The sequence below is a fragment of the Suncus etruscus genome, chromosome 9, assembly GCF_024139225.1.
Source record: "Suncus etruscus isolate mSunEtr1 chromosome 9, mSunEtr1.pri.cur, whole genome shotgun sequence".
NCBI lineage: Eukaryota > Metazoa > Chordata > Mammalia > Eulipotyphla > Soricidae > Suncus > Suncus etruscus.
In genome coordinates, this window is record NC_064856.1 from 15008543 (window position 1) to 15027380 (window position 18838).

Below are 18838 nucleotides of genomic sequence, written 5' to 3' on the forward strand. Positions count from 1 at the left end.
CTCTAGCGACTAATCAGGGGTGGGGGTTGGGGAATAGGGGTCCATCCCAGCTGGAGTTTCAACTGCCGTGTGGCTCTGGCGTTACAAAAGCCTAAAAATTTCAATGTGTTTCTAATTATAATTCCGGTGAAGAGAATGTATTACATGTATTACTCTGGCACTTTAACAATCACTAAGTGTCCATCACATACAAGTGAACCATAAAGGGAAGAAAAAGAGAGATGCGAAAGCCAAGAACAAAATCAAGGGGTGGCACGTGTGGAGGGAAAGGACCTCGGTGGACAGGACAGTATCTGAAGCGGAGCATTTAGTCTCTGCCCTGATCCTGTACCAACTATTAGTGTAGGAAAGAGAGTTCCCAGCCAATCAATTTGATCAATCAAACCAACATCTTAGGATTTACAGGGTTTGGGGAGCAACAGGACTATCACCACATAGGGAAGAATGAAAATCAGAGCCACACCACAGCTCCCCCAGAATGAAGTGTTGTCCTGAGGTCAGGGCAGGGGGAGAAGGAATCAAGGGACAGAGCTCAGACAGAGGGTCAGTGCAGTCACATGTTCCCTTCAGCTCCAGGCTGTCTTCCCAGCCTAAGGCGCAGCTTGAGGGAAAATGCTACAGTGATCCCCACAGCACACAGTTCTGCCCAATACACTGGCCCCAACCAGGTGGAGGATGACTCTCAAACAGCTCTCCTAGGGAGCAGGGGTATTTCTCCAGGGGGTTCTAAGAGAATGGAGTGATGGGGCACATGAAGGGCACAAGGGAGATGAGATGGACTGAAAATAAGCAGAAAAAGAAGAGTTTAGAGTTTTGAGAAACAGCAGGCTGAGGAATGCCTTGAGGGAAAGAGAATGCAAATTGGACATTAAACAGCAGAGACAAAGGCCAACCCAGATTAAGGAGAGAGATGAGAAAGCTAGAGGCCAGAGATAGGAACAAAACAGGAAAGTGGGAAAGGCAGACAGAAGGCAAAAATAGCACTGAGGGGAGCTCCCCTCATACAATAAATTTAGCAGCATTTCCCTTAGCAAACTTCAGCTTAAGAAAATGAAGGCCAAGGCATTTGGAATCAGTGAATGCACCCGAGGGAATTGGAGACTATGATGCCACCTTTTACTTTGGGTTCTCACTGCCTGTCACCATCTTTCTCGTGACACAGAAATCAGCAAGTACGTGGGTAAAATGTGTCGAACCAAGGTGGTGACATGTCCAAGTGTTGTGTATCAGCCAGGTTTTTCCTAGAAGTCCATGAAAGGTACGTGGACTATGCCCTGAATACAGTCATAGCCACAGGTAGGCTGACCTCTTATAACATGGGAGACCATGAGACACACCTTTGTTCCTGCCTATTCCCTGGGGACATAGACAGTGCATGAGGGCCCCCAATGGAATAATCAGACAGGGAAACTTACATGTTTCTCTCCCTCAATTTTCTTGTCAGCCACTTGCATTGCATCCAGGTATTTAAAATGCAACTCCATCAGTCTGTCGACCTGAAAGAGACATTCCACAAGCATGATGCAAGAGAATGGCAGTTTCTATTCATCTCACTGTCACCCCATACAAAGGGAGACCCTTGCTACCACTTCTGATGCAGGCTGTGAGCTCTTGCAGAAATGTGTCACACAGAGGGCAGAAGAGTAGAAGCAACAAATGCAGCCCCCACCCCCATGCATGGATGCAGTCTGAACCAGGCCAGTCCCCAAAGAGGGCAAACACAGACCCAAGAATCTCAGTGATTGAAAACAAATAAAAATTCAAATCCCTTTCTGAAAAGTGAAGGAGCTTGAAGTTATCTACTTGAGATTCACTTAGAACTTTACAAAAATTTCTCTTTCTGCACCGAGCCTTTCATGTTCAGACTTTGCCCCAGAGCTGATCTTTTTTGAAAAAGGTCTGAGTAGAAGCTCTTCAGTTACTTGTGAATCAGAAGAGAGTGTAAGAAAAACTCCTTTGGCAACTTAAAAAAAAAATCTGACTTTAGCTCAGTAATAACTTAAAAAAATCAGTTTTAAATTCAGTCCAAGTCATGCTTCAATCATGGCCCAAGGAACACTGGGTAGGTTTGGAAAGTCTCATTGCCTCAGACTTCCAAAAACCTGAAGGAACATTGTGCAGCCAACCTAGTTTTATTTATTTATTTATTTATTTTTAAAACTCAACTGGCAATGCCTTCCTTCTTGGCAAAACTGCATTCATCCCAGGAGCTGATGTTGATTAATAATGGATGTTGCTTCAACATGGCAACAGAGAGTTTGCAGGAAGACTGAGAGTGAACCTTCTCTGAATAACTACGATGAGTCTAAAATACAGTTGTTTCAGTTTATAAAGTATTCTCATAGCCACTACTTTCCTTAAAATTAAAAACAAAAAAGAAGCCCACACACAAAATAACCCCAAACCCCCTGCCCTCACAGCAGGGAAGAGAGACTGCAATCCTAGTTTGAAAGATGAAGAAACTAAAGCAGAGATGCTTAATTGATGTTTTGAGGGGACATGGTTACTGTGATGGACAGTTCTAACTGCTGGCCTCTGAACCATGCTGTTGAGAGTAGGAACAATAGTCAGAAGTAGATTAACAGAGATAGTCTTAAACATCTCTTCAGAGCAGAAAATAAAAAATTAGCCTCATCTTAGACATAGAAATGAAAGAAACTATTTTATAAAAAGGGAGTCCTTGGTCTACAATGGAAAAAACATAGGCAGCCTGAGTCTAAAATCTTAGCTCTGGTTTGATATTGGGCAAATCACATATCATGGCTGTGCCTCAATTTTCCCTACATGGAAGAGTAAATGAAGACTAAAAGTGGATAAGTTTACACAGTGCTTTGAGAGTAAATGTAATAGTAAAAGGTATCTGATAGATTTACCCAACCTACAGTAGTCACACTAAAATGTAGCAATACTGTGCTACCAGTATTGAAGTTGGGGGCCAGAGAGATAATACAGTGGCTATGGCATATAGCTAACCTGGGTTTGATCCCTGGCACTGCACATGGTCCCCAACCCCAACACAAGTGAACACAGCCAGATGTGGCCCCCAAACCACAATTACCACCATCAAAGTATACTGGTTGTGGCTGGGAGAGAATATAGGAAGTAAGACGCTTGTCTTGTATGGGGTCAATGCCTGTTTAAACTCTGGCATACATATGGTACAACCAAGCACTGCCAGGAGTCATTCCTGAGCACAGAGACAGGAATGACTCCTGAGCATCTCTGGGTAGCCCTCACTTCCATCCCCTCTGTTAAATGTCTTTTTTTGGACGGCGGGGGTGGGGGGGTGGGGTTGTTTTTGGGTCACACCTGGCAGCACTCAGGGGTTATTCCTGGCTCTGTGCTCAGAAATCAGGCTCAGGGACTATATGGGATGCCGGGATTCAAAACACAGTCCTTCTATGTGAAAGGCAAATGCCCTTCCGCTGTGCTATCTCTCTGGCCCCTCTTCTGTTAAATGTCTTGTGGCTGCTTGGGAGTATAGTTTAGTGATTGTGATAGGGTGCATACTTTATGTATATGAGGCCCTGGGTTTTATCCCCAATGTACATAAAACTCCCACTTTAACATCAATCCTACTAACAGGAGTACTTTCATGTTTTATAATCCATTTGGTCAGGCCCTTATCATTTTCTCTCCATCACCTTCATTTTCATCCTACCCCCTGTAGCTCATCTAATCTTTCCACTGAATCTGCTTGCATGTTAATGCCAGAGAAAAATAAGGCTCAGAGTGGACCTTATCCTGAAAGTAGTAAAACCAGATTCAAACCCAGAGGCCTAAATCTATTTTGTTGTTGTCTTCTATGCCCAACAGTGTTCAGATCTTACTCCTAACTGTGCTTAGGGGTCACTCTTGGAAGGACTTTGACAATTGGACCAGGGTCTGTAATATGCAAGGTAAGTGTCTTAACCTTTGTATTATCTCTTGGGCCCAGAGGCCTGACTTAAAACAAAATCTATGGCCTTTTGCTTTTGTTTTGTTTTGGGGCAACACCTAGCTGTGCCCAGGGGTTATTCCTGGCTCTGTTATTCCTGGCTCTGTGCTCGGGGACCACAGGGTCAACTGTATGCAAGACAAGAGCCATACCTGTTGTACTATCACTCTGGCCCCAAACTTATGGTCTTAATCACTTTGCTGTGTTGTGTTACCCAAGCCCTGGGCATACCCCAACCAGAAGCACAGCCCTCTTAAAATCCACCCTCCTGGGCCCAAAAATCCTCTAAGGTGCTGCTTGACAGCTCCCCTAAGGCGTTACTTGGTGGCAAGTCAATCAGAGGAGCCAGGCGGACAAACAGAAAAGCCATTGCTGACAGCAACTTGTGGGGTAGGAGTGCAGCCTGACAGGCCCTTACCTTCTCACTGTCGTTTTCGGTGAATTTATTCAGAAGTCGGGTTCGTTGCTGCCCCCTCAGGTTCCGCAGGAGGGAAGCCAGGATCGAACAGACATGTTCTGGGGTGGGGAGGAAAAAGAGAGGACATGCTGTGATCAGAGTGGTGATTATTGCCTCTCTTTAAGTCCTGTCTGCTTCTACTGAAGGAGGAGTAAGTAGGCCTCTCCTGGACCCCTGGCATTGATTATTAAGACAAGCAGCAAAATTGTGTCATTGGAAAACTGAACTCATCTTAGACTGAACCAGAAAGGTAAGCTAGAGGGAGGATAGATAGACTCAAGGACAACTTTGGCAGGTAAATCGAAAGGAAGTTACTATCCAGCCTGAAATTAATGAACTTTTACTGCTTACCATTTTTTTTTCTTCTTCATATGAATAACCTGGGAATTGAGTATGAATTCAGCCACGAGATGAGAATATAGGAACAAAAAGGATATGCTCTGTCATATTCTCAAATGTCCTTATTATACCAGCCTTAAGTAAATATCCTAGAATTAAATAAGAAATAGGATAGAATCCAGTCCTAAGTAAGTACTTCAAAAATGGCAACGATGCTTTTTCTGAGTTCATATAACCCAAGGATTTCTCTTCTTCTACCTTGGGAAGAAGAAGGTAATTGAAGGGTTTATTATAGGCTTCAGCTGTGAAGAGATTCTTTTCTTGAAAAAGAACTGTTAAAAATCAAGTATAATGACCTTGAAGAGCAGGCAGCAGAATTCTACTCATGGAGGAAAGTTTATTTTGAAATAAAACATCCACAGTATGGATGGCGGATGATCTATCTAAAAACTGAGGGCTGAGCATCTCTGCACACCAGAGTTTCCTTGAGTTCTCAAGAAGTCTGTCACAACATAACCTTTGTACCTTTGAGTTTGTTTCCTCCCTCCCGCAAGGAAATGGGTTCTTCCTTTCTGTCCCCTTTCTCCTAATGCTAGAGTTACTCTCTCTCTAGACTCCTGTTTTCTGATTATGCTCACTTTCCTGGGTTGCTCACCTAGTCCATGACATTAAAAGCCACTTATATGCTGAAGACTCCCAACCCTAGGGTTTACTGGGGAGTCCTGTTGTCTACACATAGACTCGTGTGTTTGCAGATCTGTGGGCCTGCTCTCTCCACTCGGCTGTCCAACCAAGGTTGTTAAACTGAACAAGGCCTTTAAGACAAAGCTCCTGATCTCCCTCCTCAAACTCGTGCTCTACCATCTTTTCCATTAAGTGAAAGGTAACCTGGTTTTGGGTTTCTCTAGCCAAGCACAGCATACTGTCCCCCGGCTTCTCAGGGATAGGTGAAGCCCTTTATTCCTAGGAGACACTGAAGAGGCAGGCGTGGGTGGATGGGGCGTTGGGGAACATGGAGGAGGGAGGAGGGAGAGCTGACCTCAGATTCCCACCAGAGGTAGCAAGGAATTGAAAATCTTAATAAAAACACCTCCACGCAACAACAGCAGTCATAGGCCCAAGTGATACAAAGAGAATATTCCAGACAAAAGGCGAAGGACAGTTTGGATGGAGTGTCATGTACACATGGAGGGGAGACCAGTCAGATGGGAATAAAGTTTGGATCATCGAGAAATGTGACAAGGTGACAAGGACCCTATCCCCAAATTCTAATTTCGGGAGAAACAGATTACATTTGTTCATTTATAATTTTTTTATTAAGGTTTAGTAGCGTTAAAATTTCTGGTTTTGCAGTACAAAGTAATTGCATCTACCTACCACTAAGATCTTCCACCAATGTCCCTAGTACTGGAGTGACAGCGCAGTAGTGGGGCGTTTGCCTTGCACATGGCTGACTCAGGAGGGACCTGGGTTCGATCCCCAGCGTCCCATGTGGTTCCCCAAGCCAGAAGCGATTTTTGAGCGCATAGCCAGGAGTAACGTCTGAGTGTCACTGGGTGTGGCCTCAAAACAAAATCAACAAAAAACAATGTCCCCAGGATTGCTCCGAGTCCACCTTGTCAGTGGCCCTCCACTCCATTTGGCAATCTCACTTTCATAATGCAAGGTAAAGGACTTGACATTGTGGAAACACTCTATTCCTTTGTCTGTCTTTCTACCACAGATAGACACATGAGGCCATCTGTTACTTGCCATTCTCCCATTGTTCCACTTAACATGATACCCTCCAGCGCCACCACATCGGGGAACTGACTGCATGGTTTCATTTGTTCTTAAAGGTGCACAGTATTTCGGGGCCGGGAAGGTGGCGCTAGAGGTAAGGTGCCTGCCTTGCAAGCGCTAACGTAGGACGGACCGCGGTTCGATCCCCCGGCGTCCCATATGGTCCCCCCAAGCCAGAGGCGATTTCTGAGCTCATAGCCAGGAGTAACCCCTGAGCGTCAAACGGGTGTGGCCCAAAAACCAAAAAAAAAAAAAAAAAAAAAAAAAAAAAAAAAAAAAAAAAGGTGCACAGTATTCCAATGCGAGTATATACCACAGTTTCTTTATCCATTCCAGGTCTGAGTCTAGACCAATCTTTTCTGAGATCTAGATCTGCAAAATGGTCTTCCCGATGAAATAAATACTTGTGCTCATTTTAGGGTTTCCTTTCTGCCTTGGCTATTAGGGAGCTCAAAGCAGAGTTTATGTTCAACCACAAGAAACAATTTCTGTTATTACTTATCTCTATTTTCTACCAGTGACTTAAAAATAAAAATCAATGGATTTAAGTGGTAAAAATTATACAGAAAGGCATGCAAAGTTCTCAACATATATTTATTGAGTATTCACTAATATTTTTATTTTTTTGAGGCTGAAGAGATAGCATAGCAAGTACAGTGCTTGTCTTGCATAAGGCTGACCAGGATTCAACCCCAGGCATTCCATATGGTTGCCCAAGCCCATCAGGAGTGATTCCTGAGTGTAGAGCAGGAGTAACCCTGAGCATCACTGGTGTGGCCCAAAACCAAATTAATATTTTTATTTTCCCATATTCTTCTCACTTCCCTAATGAATGAGTTAAAAGGTACTAATAAGCCAGGGACAGAGCTCAGAGAGAGAGCACCTGCTTGACATGAGTGAGGCTAAAGTTCACTTAAAACCAAAAAAAAAAAAAAAAACTACAGATAAAATGTTAAAAGACTGAAAGACACTGACAAAGTGCCTATGAATTATACAATTACTCAGTATATTTATATACAGACACATAAATAAGCAAATACATATACATATATGCAGAACACATACTGAGAATGGAAGCAGAATTATGTAAGTATTATCAAAGTATCTTTTTTCCATATCCTCATTTAGATTGGATGTTGTCCAACTCAGACATTATGACAAGCTGGTATGTGAAAATACATATTTTGATATATTTTTGATTAGCATGTTTTTATTCTTGTTTTGAATAAGGTTGAACACCTTTTCTTATACTTACTTACCATTTTTGCTTTCTGCCTGGCCTTATCCTCTGCCAATTCTGATTTCTCATAGCTCTTTGTAAATTAAGATTATCCTTTTGTCATATACGCTGCAAATATTTTCGTCGGTTTGACATTTGTCTTTTGACAAATTATTATTCAAAGCTATGATTTAGTATCACCATATTGTTTTGCTGTAAGCTGCTTCAAAATCCTATTCAAAAGTAAGTAGGCTACGATAATAACTGTCACCATTTTTATTGTGTATTTATGACAGTAGGCTTATTTGAGTCTGTATACAGGTTTTATTCATTGAGTCCCACTACTAAGCTAGGAGAATGTACTATTCTCTTCTCTGTCTCATAAATGCAGGAGCCATGGCTCAGGGGGCTGGTTATCTGATGAAAGGTCACTTCCTTGAGTAAGTGCTAGGGCCTCAGTTTTGGACTCCAGTGTTCCTACTCTAAACTAACCTTTTCCCACTGTGCTATTTGCTTCTTATGCATAAAAGGTAATCAATCATCAAGGTTTCAAAGAAGGAACAGAAAAGAGACCAAAAGTAACCATGCAAGTCTAACAATGTGCTTCACATGCATTCACTGACCAAATGAGAGGCATTCTCATTTGCAGATGGAAAAGCTCAATAATTTTAATGAGGAAAAAGAAGTAAAAAGCCATATGGAGTTAAGACATGAATAACAACTCTTCTCTCTCTCTCTTTCTCTCTCTCTCTCTCTCTCTCTCTCTCTCTCTCTCTCTCTCTCTCTCTCACACACACACACACACACACTGAATTAATCTTTGAAGAAGGAACCTTGACTAGAGTCTAAAAAACAAAGAGACTTTGGATCTTGTGCAGTCCCACAAACAGTGGACCAGAACTTCTCAGCAATTTCCACCTTGATTCTTGCCGGTAATAATGAACATAAAAGGGCTGCAAGGGAATGTTCTTTATATATTTATGTTCTTTATATATTTCATCAGGATAGTGGGTGGGTATGGGTGGCCAGAACCATATCAGGCACTATAATTTTTAAGGAGGAGAATGTCATGTCAAGAATCTTGGTTTGGGCAGTAGATTCTATTAGCATGCCTTTCCATTGCTTGCCCCAGATTAGAGTAGAGAGACCTTTGAACATTTTTAGTGGTATACCAAGAACACATGACATTTAGCTAGGCATTTGGGATTGGATGTAAAGAACAGGTTGTCCAGGCTGGAGCAATAGCACAGCAGTAAGGCACTTGCCTTGCACAGAGCCAATATAGGACAGACCCTGGTTCAAATCCTGGCATCCCATATGGTCCCCCAAGCCTGTCAGGAGCGACTTCTGAGTGCAGAGTCAGGAGTAACCCCTGAGCATTTCCAGTGTGACCCAAAAACAAAAAATAAAAAAGAATAGGCTGTCCATTTAGGGGACATGAAGCTGCCCCTACTCCTTCTCTCTTCTACTTTTTGGGTTGTTATGTTCCACTGTAGGGCCTTGTTGCTTGTCAGATTGAAAAAACCTTAAGCCACCCCAAATCTTACCATTGTACACGTGCATGCATGTGCATGCACGCGCGTGCGCACACACACACACAGTTTCATTAGCTACTAATAAATGTAGCTTTCCTTGGAACAGATTTCAGCCCAAGGTGGTGTCCATTTTTCATGCAGCAAGGAGATGGGGAGAGCTGCTGGCGCAGAGAGCAGGAGAGATAACAGGTTTATCGGCTGGCCAACACCGCTCAGCTGCTCTGTCATCTCGACAGGTAAAACGGAGGTGAAGGATAGCCATGGAGCTGTCAACACAGAAGGGGCCGATGTGGTGGCTCCAAAGCAAATCTACATGTGCCAGTAGTGGAGAGTAAGTGAGGGTCTAGGTAGAGTATTAGAGAACCAAGATTAAAATTGGACCAGGGGCTGGAGTGGTGGCGCAAGCCGTAAGGCATCTGCTTTGCATGCACTAGCCTAGGACGGACCACGTGGTTGGATCCCCTGGCATCCCATATGGTCCCCCAAGCCAGGGGCGATTTCTGAGTGCATAGCCAGGAGTAATCCCTAACCATCACCAGGTGTGGCTGAAAAACTAAAAAAAAAAAAAAAAAAATTGGACCACTGAGTCCCAACACAAAAGTGATGTTGAAAGCCAGCACAATCAATCTGTAATTTACTATTGAATCATGAACATCTTTTCATTTGTTTCTGGCCACACTGGGCAGTACTTAGGCCTCAGAATGCTCTCAAGGTGCCAGGGTCACACCCTGGTAATGCTGGAATAAAGTAGGGGACAGCTGTACCAGGAATCAAACCCAGAACTCAATCATGAAAGGCATGTGTTGATCACATGAACCACGTCCCCACTTCCAAGAATTCTTGGAGTAATATATGTGGATAGAAGCTCTTTCCAGAATCATACAAACAGATTGTGCCTGTTACTCCAACTGACTTCTCATTGTATTTGCCATGTATGCCAAGTGCTAGATAAGCCAGCAGTTTACCCATCTTGAATCCTTAAGTATAGACCAAGTTTGAGGAGGCTAAGATCATTCCTCTTGAAGATGAGTGCTACTTATTACTGGTCTATAAAGAACTAGGCCAGTCAGTGTCCCACTGCTGAGATAGACACTGTATATGGAGGGAATGAACTCTTAGGACCTGCTCCAGAAACAACAAGAGAAATAATTAACCTTATGTGTTATTCTTGGACCCAACAGACTTCCACTCAATGCTCGGTCCTGATATTTTGTGAGCTGTTTAAACCAAGCCATGGTCATACAGTTTAGTCAACAAGTCTTACAGGGAAGTTCTTGAAGTTCTTTAAGCTATCTCTTAAGTCATTATCAGCTGAAACATGTACATAACATGTCCTCAGAAGACTTTAATTTGTGATTTGGCATCTTGTACCTGTCAAGACCATCGCCCACCCTTCTACATCACATCCTGACTACACACTGCTACAGACCATGTTCTTGTATGCCCAGGCCATCCTTATTAACCCCTGATGAGAAAAACAGAACTCAGATAACTTGACTTTCTCACTGTAGGGTTATTTTCTATAACTCAAGATCTGTCCTAAGCCTAAGATGAAGCAAGGCCAAATTTATTTACCCTTGGATCCCATAAGAACTTAAAATAGAGAGCTATTGTAATTTCTTATGAAGTTGAACAATGTAAGATTCTGGAGACCTGCAGACAGCCCTGATGCGGGCAGTGGATGTTTACTATGAATTGAAGAATAAAGTACAGCTAAATTAAAACCTACTTTTTCATTTAAAGAAAGAAAAAATGTACTTGGCCCCAGTCATCATTTGCTTTTTGATCTTGCTGCAAGAATAAAAAACCCAACATATTGGGGTCAAAGTGGGTTCGATCCCCGGCATCTCATATGGTCCTCTGAGCCTGCCAAGAGTGATTTCTGAGAGCAGAGCCAGGAGTAATCCCTGAGCATCATCAGATGTGGCCCGAAGAACAAAAAGCAAAACCCAGAAAACCCAACATATTATTTTGAAGAGAAAATAAGAAAGACATTTCCTTCATAAGCGTTGTTTGTTCTTTGTTTGGAGGCCACTCCTAACTTGCCAGTGGGCTTGGGGGAGGACAGGAGATGTAGGGGAACAAACCTTAGTCATCTGGAATGCAAAGCAAATGCCTTTTCCTGTAGTATCTCTCTGATCCCTCTTCATAAGCTTTATTAACTACAGGACAATTAAGTGGCATATACCAGGGGTCATACAGCGGAGGGGAGAGATTGAGAGGGCTGGATAGGCATGAACATTGGACTTACGAAAAGTGAGTCCTAGTCAACACCCGAGGGCCTGGCATTTAAACACTTCACCAGCCCTGCTGACTGGGACCACATGCAGACTCATTCTGCTCAGCCAGCTCCAGGACTGAATCTGCTTTACAGCAGCCCTAATGGTTAAGAAAGCTATGAGTCAGCCCGCGTTCTATTCTTAGGGCAGAAATGGTCCCCAGACTTCGACATTAGGCCCATTCTCGGCAAGCTTTTGCAGGACCCTTTACAATTCAAGGCCAGGCTGCAGAGCTGCCTCTGTTTCCATGAAATATCTAAGGCCATTAGCTCTTTCGCTGGAAGGGAATCATACAACAACACTCTCTCATTTCTAAAATTAAAGCCATCTCTGTTTTACTGCTGACCCTTGCTGCCCACTTGTCGCCCAGATGGACAGACACCCTGCCTTCTGGAAAGACTCGAGGAGCAAACAGGGTGCTTAAAATACCCTAATTAGATGGATCCTGACTTCTGCAGTGGTGTGTTGGAAGACAGATGAATATCTCTTGTGCCTAGCACTGGCAGATGAAGTAACAGGAGGCCCTGTCAAATCAAGCCATAACATTACATTCCTCTGCTTTTATTATTATTTTTTCCTTGTTTTCTTTTTTCTTTTTTTTAACATTTCGTCATAATGGCATCTGCCTGTCAGAGGATATGGTAACTCAAGAAGAGCCAGGCCTGCATGCTTAAGCACTCTGGTAGAATACTGATGCAGACCAAATCAAACACTCTTCTCAAGACACATGGGCCATGGGAGCATCTCTTTATAGCCTTTTAATACAAAATTCCAATCATTCCTAAACATTTACTGGATCCTGGATATAGGGCAGGCACTGACCTGGAGACTCAATTAAAAAATAATAAAAAGCAATGCCTCTTAGAAGGCTATCATGTTACTGTGTGTGTGCTACAGGTATTATTACCTCATTCCATTCTTACAAGTTTTAGTCTTCTCCCCACTTACTGAGAAGAAACCAGAAAACTTAGACAGGACAAGAAATCTGCCTTTTGACCTATCATAGTTAGAAAGTAACCTAGCTAGTTCCACTCTAGTAAAACTTGATTCTTTTCCATATGAGCGTTTAAAAATACTTGATAAACACGACCCCCTTACCCCACAAAAGCATTCATTACTTACGCTACAACTGACACCAGAAACAGTCTCATTTGATTAAGTTTTCCAATAGTCAACACATGTCTGGCTGTGGGGAGTCTCCTAGACTGATGTGCCAAGGCTGGGCAAATTCTGCTTTGTTCCACCTGTATCCCTGGCACACACTGAGAGGCACAAAGGTTCTCGAATTACCCTCTACCTTAAGTACCTAGTACTAGGCCAGGAGTTTAATGAGCACAGGATTTCACATCCTTACAAGACTCCTTGCAAAGAGTTAGTGGAAATGGGGATCCAAAGAGAAGAGCTGGTTCCTTGCGAGTCTGGATGAGCCAGACTATCAAGAATGAGGAGGAATTGTCAGAGACCAAGGGGGAATGACTTGCAGACAGATCACAGGTAGGAGCAGGTGGGACTGGGGCACCTCTGAGTACTCCGAGGAACAGCCCCTCAGCCTTTGGGCCTGATGGAGAATAAGAGCGTGATCAGAGCCCCTGAAAGGTGTGTGGGACGGACACTTGGGGAAGAAGGCCAGGTTCAGATGATTGAAGAAAAAAATGCACAAATGTGTGTGGGGATATCTACTGACTGATTCTCTATTGCAAACGTAAACAGAGTTACAGGTTTTCAGAAAGAAGCCCCGTCTCCTCATTCGCTTCACCAGCGAAGAAGCAAAGTGTGGCATAAAGAGCACCAGAACAGAGTTAAGTTTCTGGGTCAAACTAGGAGAAAATTGTTCCAGGTGACCCTTTGGATCTCTTCACCTACTCTAGGGCCTTAATATCCTTGCCAGTTAGAGGAGAAAAGGGGCCTGGAAGACATAAGAAAAATGTAGATGTGAATAGTTACCAAATGACTCAGTAAATCCATTCTCAGGCATTTATTCAAACGAATAAAAATGGTCTGACTATAAAGAGACTGCTCGAATCCTAATGGCCCCATACTGGACAGAGTGTGCCAACAGAAGGAATGGAAAATGAATGCATGCCATGACATACTACTCAGCAAAGAAAGGAACAAACTACTGATGCATGGAGGAACCTCAAAAACAGTACATTGAAGTGAGCGATTCCTCAGAACAAGGCATGAAGCCGGTGGTCCATGTGAGCCCACTGACAAGGGACTGCAGCTGAGGCCAATCTCCCTCATAGCAGCCGCAGTGAACAGCAGCCACCTTGTTAAGACAGTGGGACATCAGCCTAGAAGAGGGTGTGAGAGCTTTCTGGGCTGGCAGTAAGGCTCTGCATTTAGACAGTGTATGGGTTGATGAAAATGCATTTACTGAAAATTGTGTTAAAATACAAATACAAACAAGCCTCAGTTTAATGATATTCATGCTAAAGGTGTTAATTAACTGTTCTTATGCTCATAACTTTCCTTCCCTCCTCCTGCCTCCTCCCTTTCTTTTTTCCTTCCTACCTTTGCACTGTCCCTCCGTTCCTCTTCGCTTCCTTCCTTGACAGCCATACCCAGTGGTGCTCACAGTACCAGGGATCACTCTAGGATCACCTGCATGTAAGGCAAATGCTTTTCCCTGCTGTATTATCTCTCGGGACCCCACCTGAAACTTATTTCTTATATCAAAAAATACAAGGAATAGATGGGAAAAAGATGAGTAACAAACCAAATATAGTAAATGGGTAATGACAAAATAATATAGTTTGCTATAGTTTTGCTATAGCATACATTTGCTATAGTTCTGTTAACTTCTTGGTTTTATTTTAGTTTTTGGTTTTTGGCAGCTTTTTTTTTTTTTTTTTTTTTTTTTGCCACACCTGGTGGCACTCAGGGGTTGGTTACTCCTGGCTCTGTGCTCAGAAATTGTTCCTGGCTTGGGGGACCATACTGGCAGAGATTGAACCTATGTCCATCCTGGGTCAGCCGTGTGCTAGGCTGATGGTAGCACATGGTTGTGCTACCACTCTGGCCCCTCTTTTAACTTCTATATTCAAAAATTTCCTTAAGAGGAACCAGAGAAATAATGCAATCTATAGAGCAACTGCTTTGCACACAGCCAACCAAGGTTTGATACCCGGCACCACATATAGTCCCTCAAGCTTGCTAAGAGTGATGTGCAGAGCCAGGAGTAAGCCCTGAGCACCACTGGGTGTGGCCCAAAACCAAAAACAAACAAATTTTTCCTTAAGAAAAGACTAGGATAAAAATATCTGTGATAGAAATGAACTTGGAATAAGCCTAATAAAACTCATAAAAGCTATTTTCCCGGGGTCAGAATGATAGCTCAACGGTAGGGCATTTGTCTTGCACGTGGCTGATCCAGGATGAACCTTGGTTCAATCCCCGGTGTCCCATATAGTCCCCAATACAGGAGCAATTTCTGAGTACAGAGTCAGAAATAATGCCTGTCACTGGCATTATTAATTATTAATTATTATTATTTATAATTAATTATTAATGCCTGTCACTGGGTGTGGTCCCAAAACAACAAAAAAAAGCTATTTCCTCAAAAGTAATTTTTTTTTGTTTTTGTTTTTGGGCCACACCCGGCGGTGCTCAGGGGTTACTCCTGGCTGTCTGCTCAGAAATAGCTCCTGGCAGGCACGGGGGACCATGTGGGACACCGAGATTTGAACCAACCACCTTTGGTCCTGGATCGGCTGCTTGCAAGGCAAACGCTGCTGTGCTATCTCTCCGGGCCCTCAAAAGTAATTTTTGATATGTCTGTTGTTTGAAACTTCAGATATGTTTTCCATGGGGACTGACCCACTGAAACCTCTTTTGTCTGAAAAACTACCAAATTCAGTATCCTTGTTTTTGGTTGGGATGAGGTCCTGCAAACATTGCCTAGGCACCTACTGAGTGCAAAACAATGTGCAAGGTGATGCTTCCGGCAGAGTTACAGAACTCTTTCAGCTCCTATGAAAATTCTTTTTCTCCTTTTAGAGTTCTAGCAGCACCGTAGATTTTTAAAAGAGGGTTTAAGAGCCAGTTTCACTAATTTATAGCTTTGACTCTGGGGAAAATGTGCCAGGAAGCAAGAAAAGGCTATGGATGCTCAAGAAATGCCTTGTTCTGCTATGCAGCCATTCTCCAAGGGCTGAATGAGAAGGAAGTAGTGTGACATCCAATGTTCTTCACAGGGATGAGTTGGGAGATGAGTATTAAGACAGCTTGAAGGAGAGGGCCTTGCTCTGTGTATGCCACCAGCTCTTGTAGCAAGTGACTTTGGCCTACAGTTTTCTGAGGTTCCTATATGGTGCTGTCAGGGAAACCCAGCCCATCATTCCAACTGCAGAATGTGGACTGGGAGAGACATGGGTACTGGGCATTGGTAAGTTTAGGAACTTGAAGACTTGAACTAACTGCCCAAGAGATGTTCTATACCAAGTGGTAGCACCCAAACTAGCTGAAGTTTCCAGATCCTTAACCTGATTCCTCTCTTTACTTACTAAGAGAATCTGGTAAGATGTCAAAGTGTAAAACAAAACCCAAGCTATGGTTTTCCTTGGAGCTGGGAGTGACCATGTGACTATTTTAATTTTAAATGTTGGCATTTGGGACTTTAGGGTGTGGGAACAAGTCTTCTTCAGTCTGTCCTTCCCCTGGATGTTTACCTTATATTTGAAATAGATAAAAAGAGAAAAAACATACCAACAAAATAAAACTGAAATTTCAGTAGCTCTGAGACCATTCAGTAATCTTTTATGGCTTTTTTTTTGGGGGGGGGAGGGGTGTCACACTCAGCAGTGTGGATTTATTCCCAGCTGTCACAGCTCAGGGATCACTCTTGGCAGGCTTGGTGTACCATATGGGGTGTTGGGGATCGAACTTGGATCAACCACGTGCAGGGAAAATGTTCTACCTGCTCACTATTGCTGTGGGTCCCTATTAAACAATCTTGGAGAGAGAAGGTAGGGGTTTCTTTTAATGGGGGGCCACACCCAACTGCGCTCAGTGGTTAACTCCCAACTCCACTCAGGAATCACTCCTGGCACTTGGAGGACGGCATGGGATGGCAGAGATTGAACTCGGATCAGTGGGTGCAAGGCGAAAGCACTATCTTTTGTACTATCTCACTGGCCCCCAAGCCAGGCACTTTTAAAAGTCACATGGGAGCATTAAGAAACCAATAGCTCAGTCTCTGGGAGGAGATCTGGTCTCCTGGTAATAGTGTGAGGCTGCCAGCCAAGTAGACTATTTCATGTGACAGAGAACTAGATATCTATGTGTCTAATTTGGTTCTGAGCACTGCTGTCTCCAGTCACTCTTACTCGTATATTCACAGCATGGCCTAAAACACCCACCCAAAGAGCTCTCCAGGATTTAGTAAAAATAACTAAGTGAACATTCTTGCCCATGTTTGGACTGGATCAGCTACACATGCACTTGGGGGGAAGCCCTGGATGTAGGAGTAAATAATGATGCAAAGGCTCATTGCCTTCTTTTTATTGTAGTACCACAAAGGATATCTTCAAGACACTTTCCCAGTGCATCCTAGAGAACCTGGCTGAATGGATTGTTCATGTGTGTTCAGTAACCCTTATTCTTGTACCTGTGCTCCGTGTGGTTAACTCCCAACTCCACTCAGGAATCACTCCTGGCACTTGGAGGACGGCATGGGATGGCAGAGATTGAACTCGGATCAGTGGGTACAAGGCTCAGGTACAGCACATAGAAAGACCCTGGGTCCCCACTGCCATCCCAGTGAGAAGACAGCTGTAGCCGAGCTGTGGGAGGTGGGGTCACAGTTACTTTCCTGTAACATCACCTTTTTTTTTTTTTTTTTTTTTTTTTTGGTTTTTGGGCCATACCCAGTGGCGCTCAGGGTTACTCTGGGGTCTGCACTCAGAAATCGCTCCTGGCAGGCTCGGGGGAGCTTATGAGATGCCAGGGATTGAACCCAGGTCAATCCTGGGTTGGCAGTGTGCAAAGCAAATGTCCTACTGTTGTCCTATTGCTCTGGTCAATGTTACTTTTTAGACTATTGAAGCTTCTTGATAAAAAAAAGCATCTTACAGGGGCCATTCCTGGAAGGGCTGATATCTCTTTTTTAACAAGGGTCCCTCTCAGCAAGGCCTGGGGTCAAACAAAGGACCTCATATCCTCTGGCCTTCATTTTTAAGTTCATGTCAATGAATTTTATGACCTAGAGGCTCTTGTGGGGTTTAAAAACTTCAACATAAAGAGGCCAGAGAGATAGCATGGAGGTAAGGCATTTGCCTTGCATGCAGAAGGATGGTAGTTTGAATCCCGGCGATCCCATATGGTCCCCCGAGCCTGCCAGGAGTGATTTCTGAGCATAGAGTCAGGAGTAACCCCTGAGCGCTGCCAGGTGTGACCCAAAAACCAATCAAACAAACAAACCCTTCAACATGAAGTCATCACTTTTCTATCCAAACACATGCACCCTCAGTTCCCAAAATACTAAATCCTAAAACTAGAACCTAAAATGAGACAACTGCCCTGCATATGTGTACTATGATTTTAGTTTTGGAAGATCCTTTTTGTCTGGTAGTTGTATTCTTTTTTTTTTTCTTTTTTTGTAGTTGGATTCTTCTACTCTAAAAGAGCCTGGGGAAACAGAGGAACTGTGCCAAGAGTATGACAAGGACCCCGGGTGCAGGCACACCCAAGATTAACATGCAACTCTTCCACATTTTCCTGCTCATCAACCAGCCTGTCACTTTCCAAGCATCAGCCTGCCTCGGCGTAGGAGACCGGGTCTGCACAGACACAGAGAGGGTGAAGTGTTCTCACATGCTGCTGGAAGCCCTCCCCAGATGCAGATGCACTTGAAAATCAGTCTAGGCAAGAACAAAACAAAAACAAAAAAGCCTGTATCTGCAGCCTTCTGGGATGATCTGAGCCTCCTCTTCATTCCTCTATTTCACTCACCAATCATGCTTTTGTGCTCTTCAAACAGCTCATCTCCCTCCTCTTTTTTTTTTTTAATTTTTTTATTTAAACAAATTTATTACATACATGATTGTGTTTGGGTTTCAGTCATGTAAAGAACACCACCCATTAGCAGCAAAGTCCTCCTGTAAGCCGCTGCCCTACTCTGTTCACTTCCCTGACTCCACTCCAGGCATCTGCTGATTTCTAGAGACTTCAGAAAAACCTATTAGCAGATCCAGGTCTTGAAGTCTGACTTCTTTAAAAAAAACTTTAATCAGCATAAATTACGAAGATATTCATGATTGAGTTTCAGGTGTACATTGTTCCAACACAAAT

At 43.4% G+C, this 18838-nt stretch overlaps 1 protein-coding gene across 1 annotated transcript in view; it reads right to left on the reverse strand.

The window, feature by feature from the left end:
• CTNNBL1 (catenin beta like 1) overlaps positions 1–18838 on the reverse strand; it is a 206210-nt gene that overhangs the window by 26439 nt on the left and 160933 nt on the right. Inside the window, exons 12-13 of the mRNA XM_049779460.1 lie at positions 4356–4453; positions 1416–1496 (exon numbers count right to left, since the gene is read on the reverse strand). Coding sequence (XP_049635417.1) covers positions 1416–1496; positions 4356–4453 — 179 coding nt within the window. The remainder of the gene's footprint in view (positions 1–1415; positions 1497–4355; positions 4454–18838) is intronic.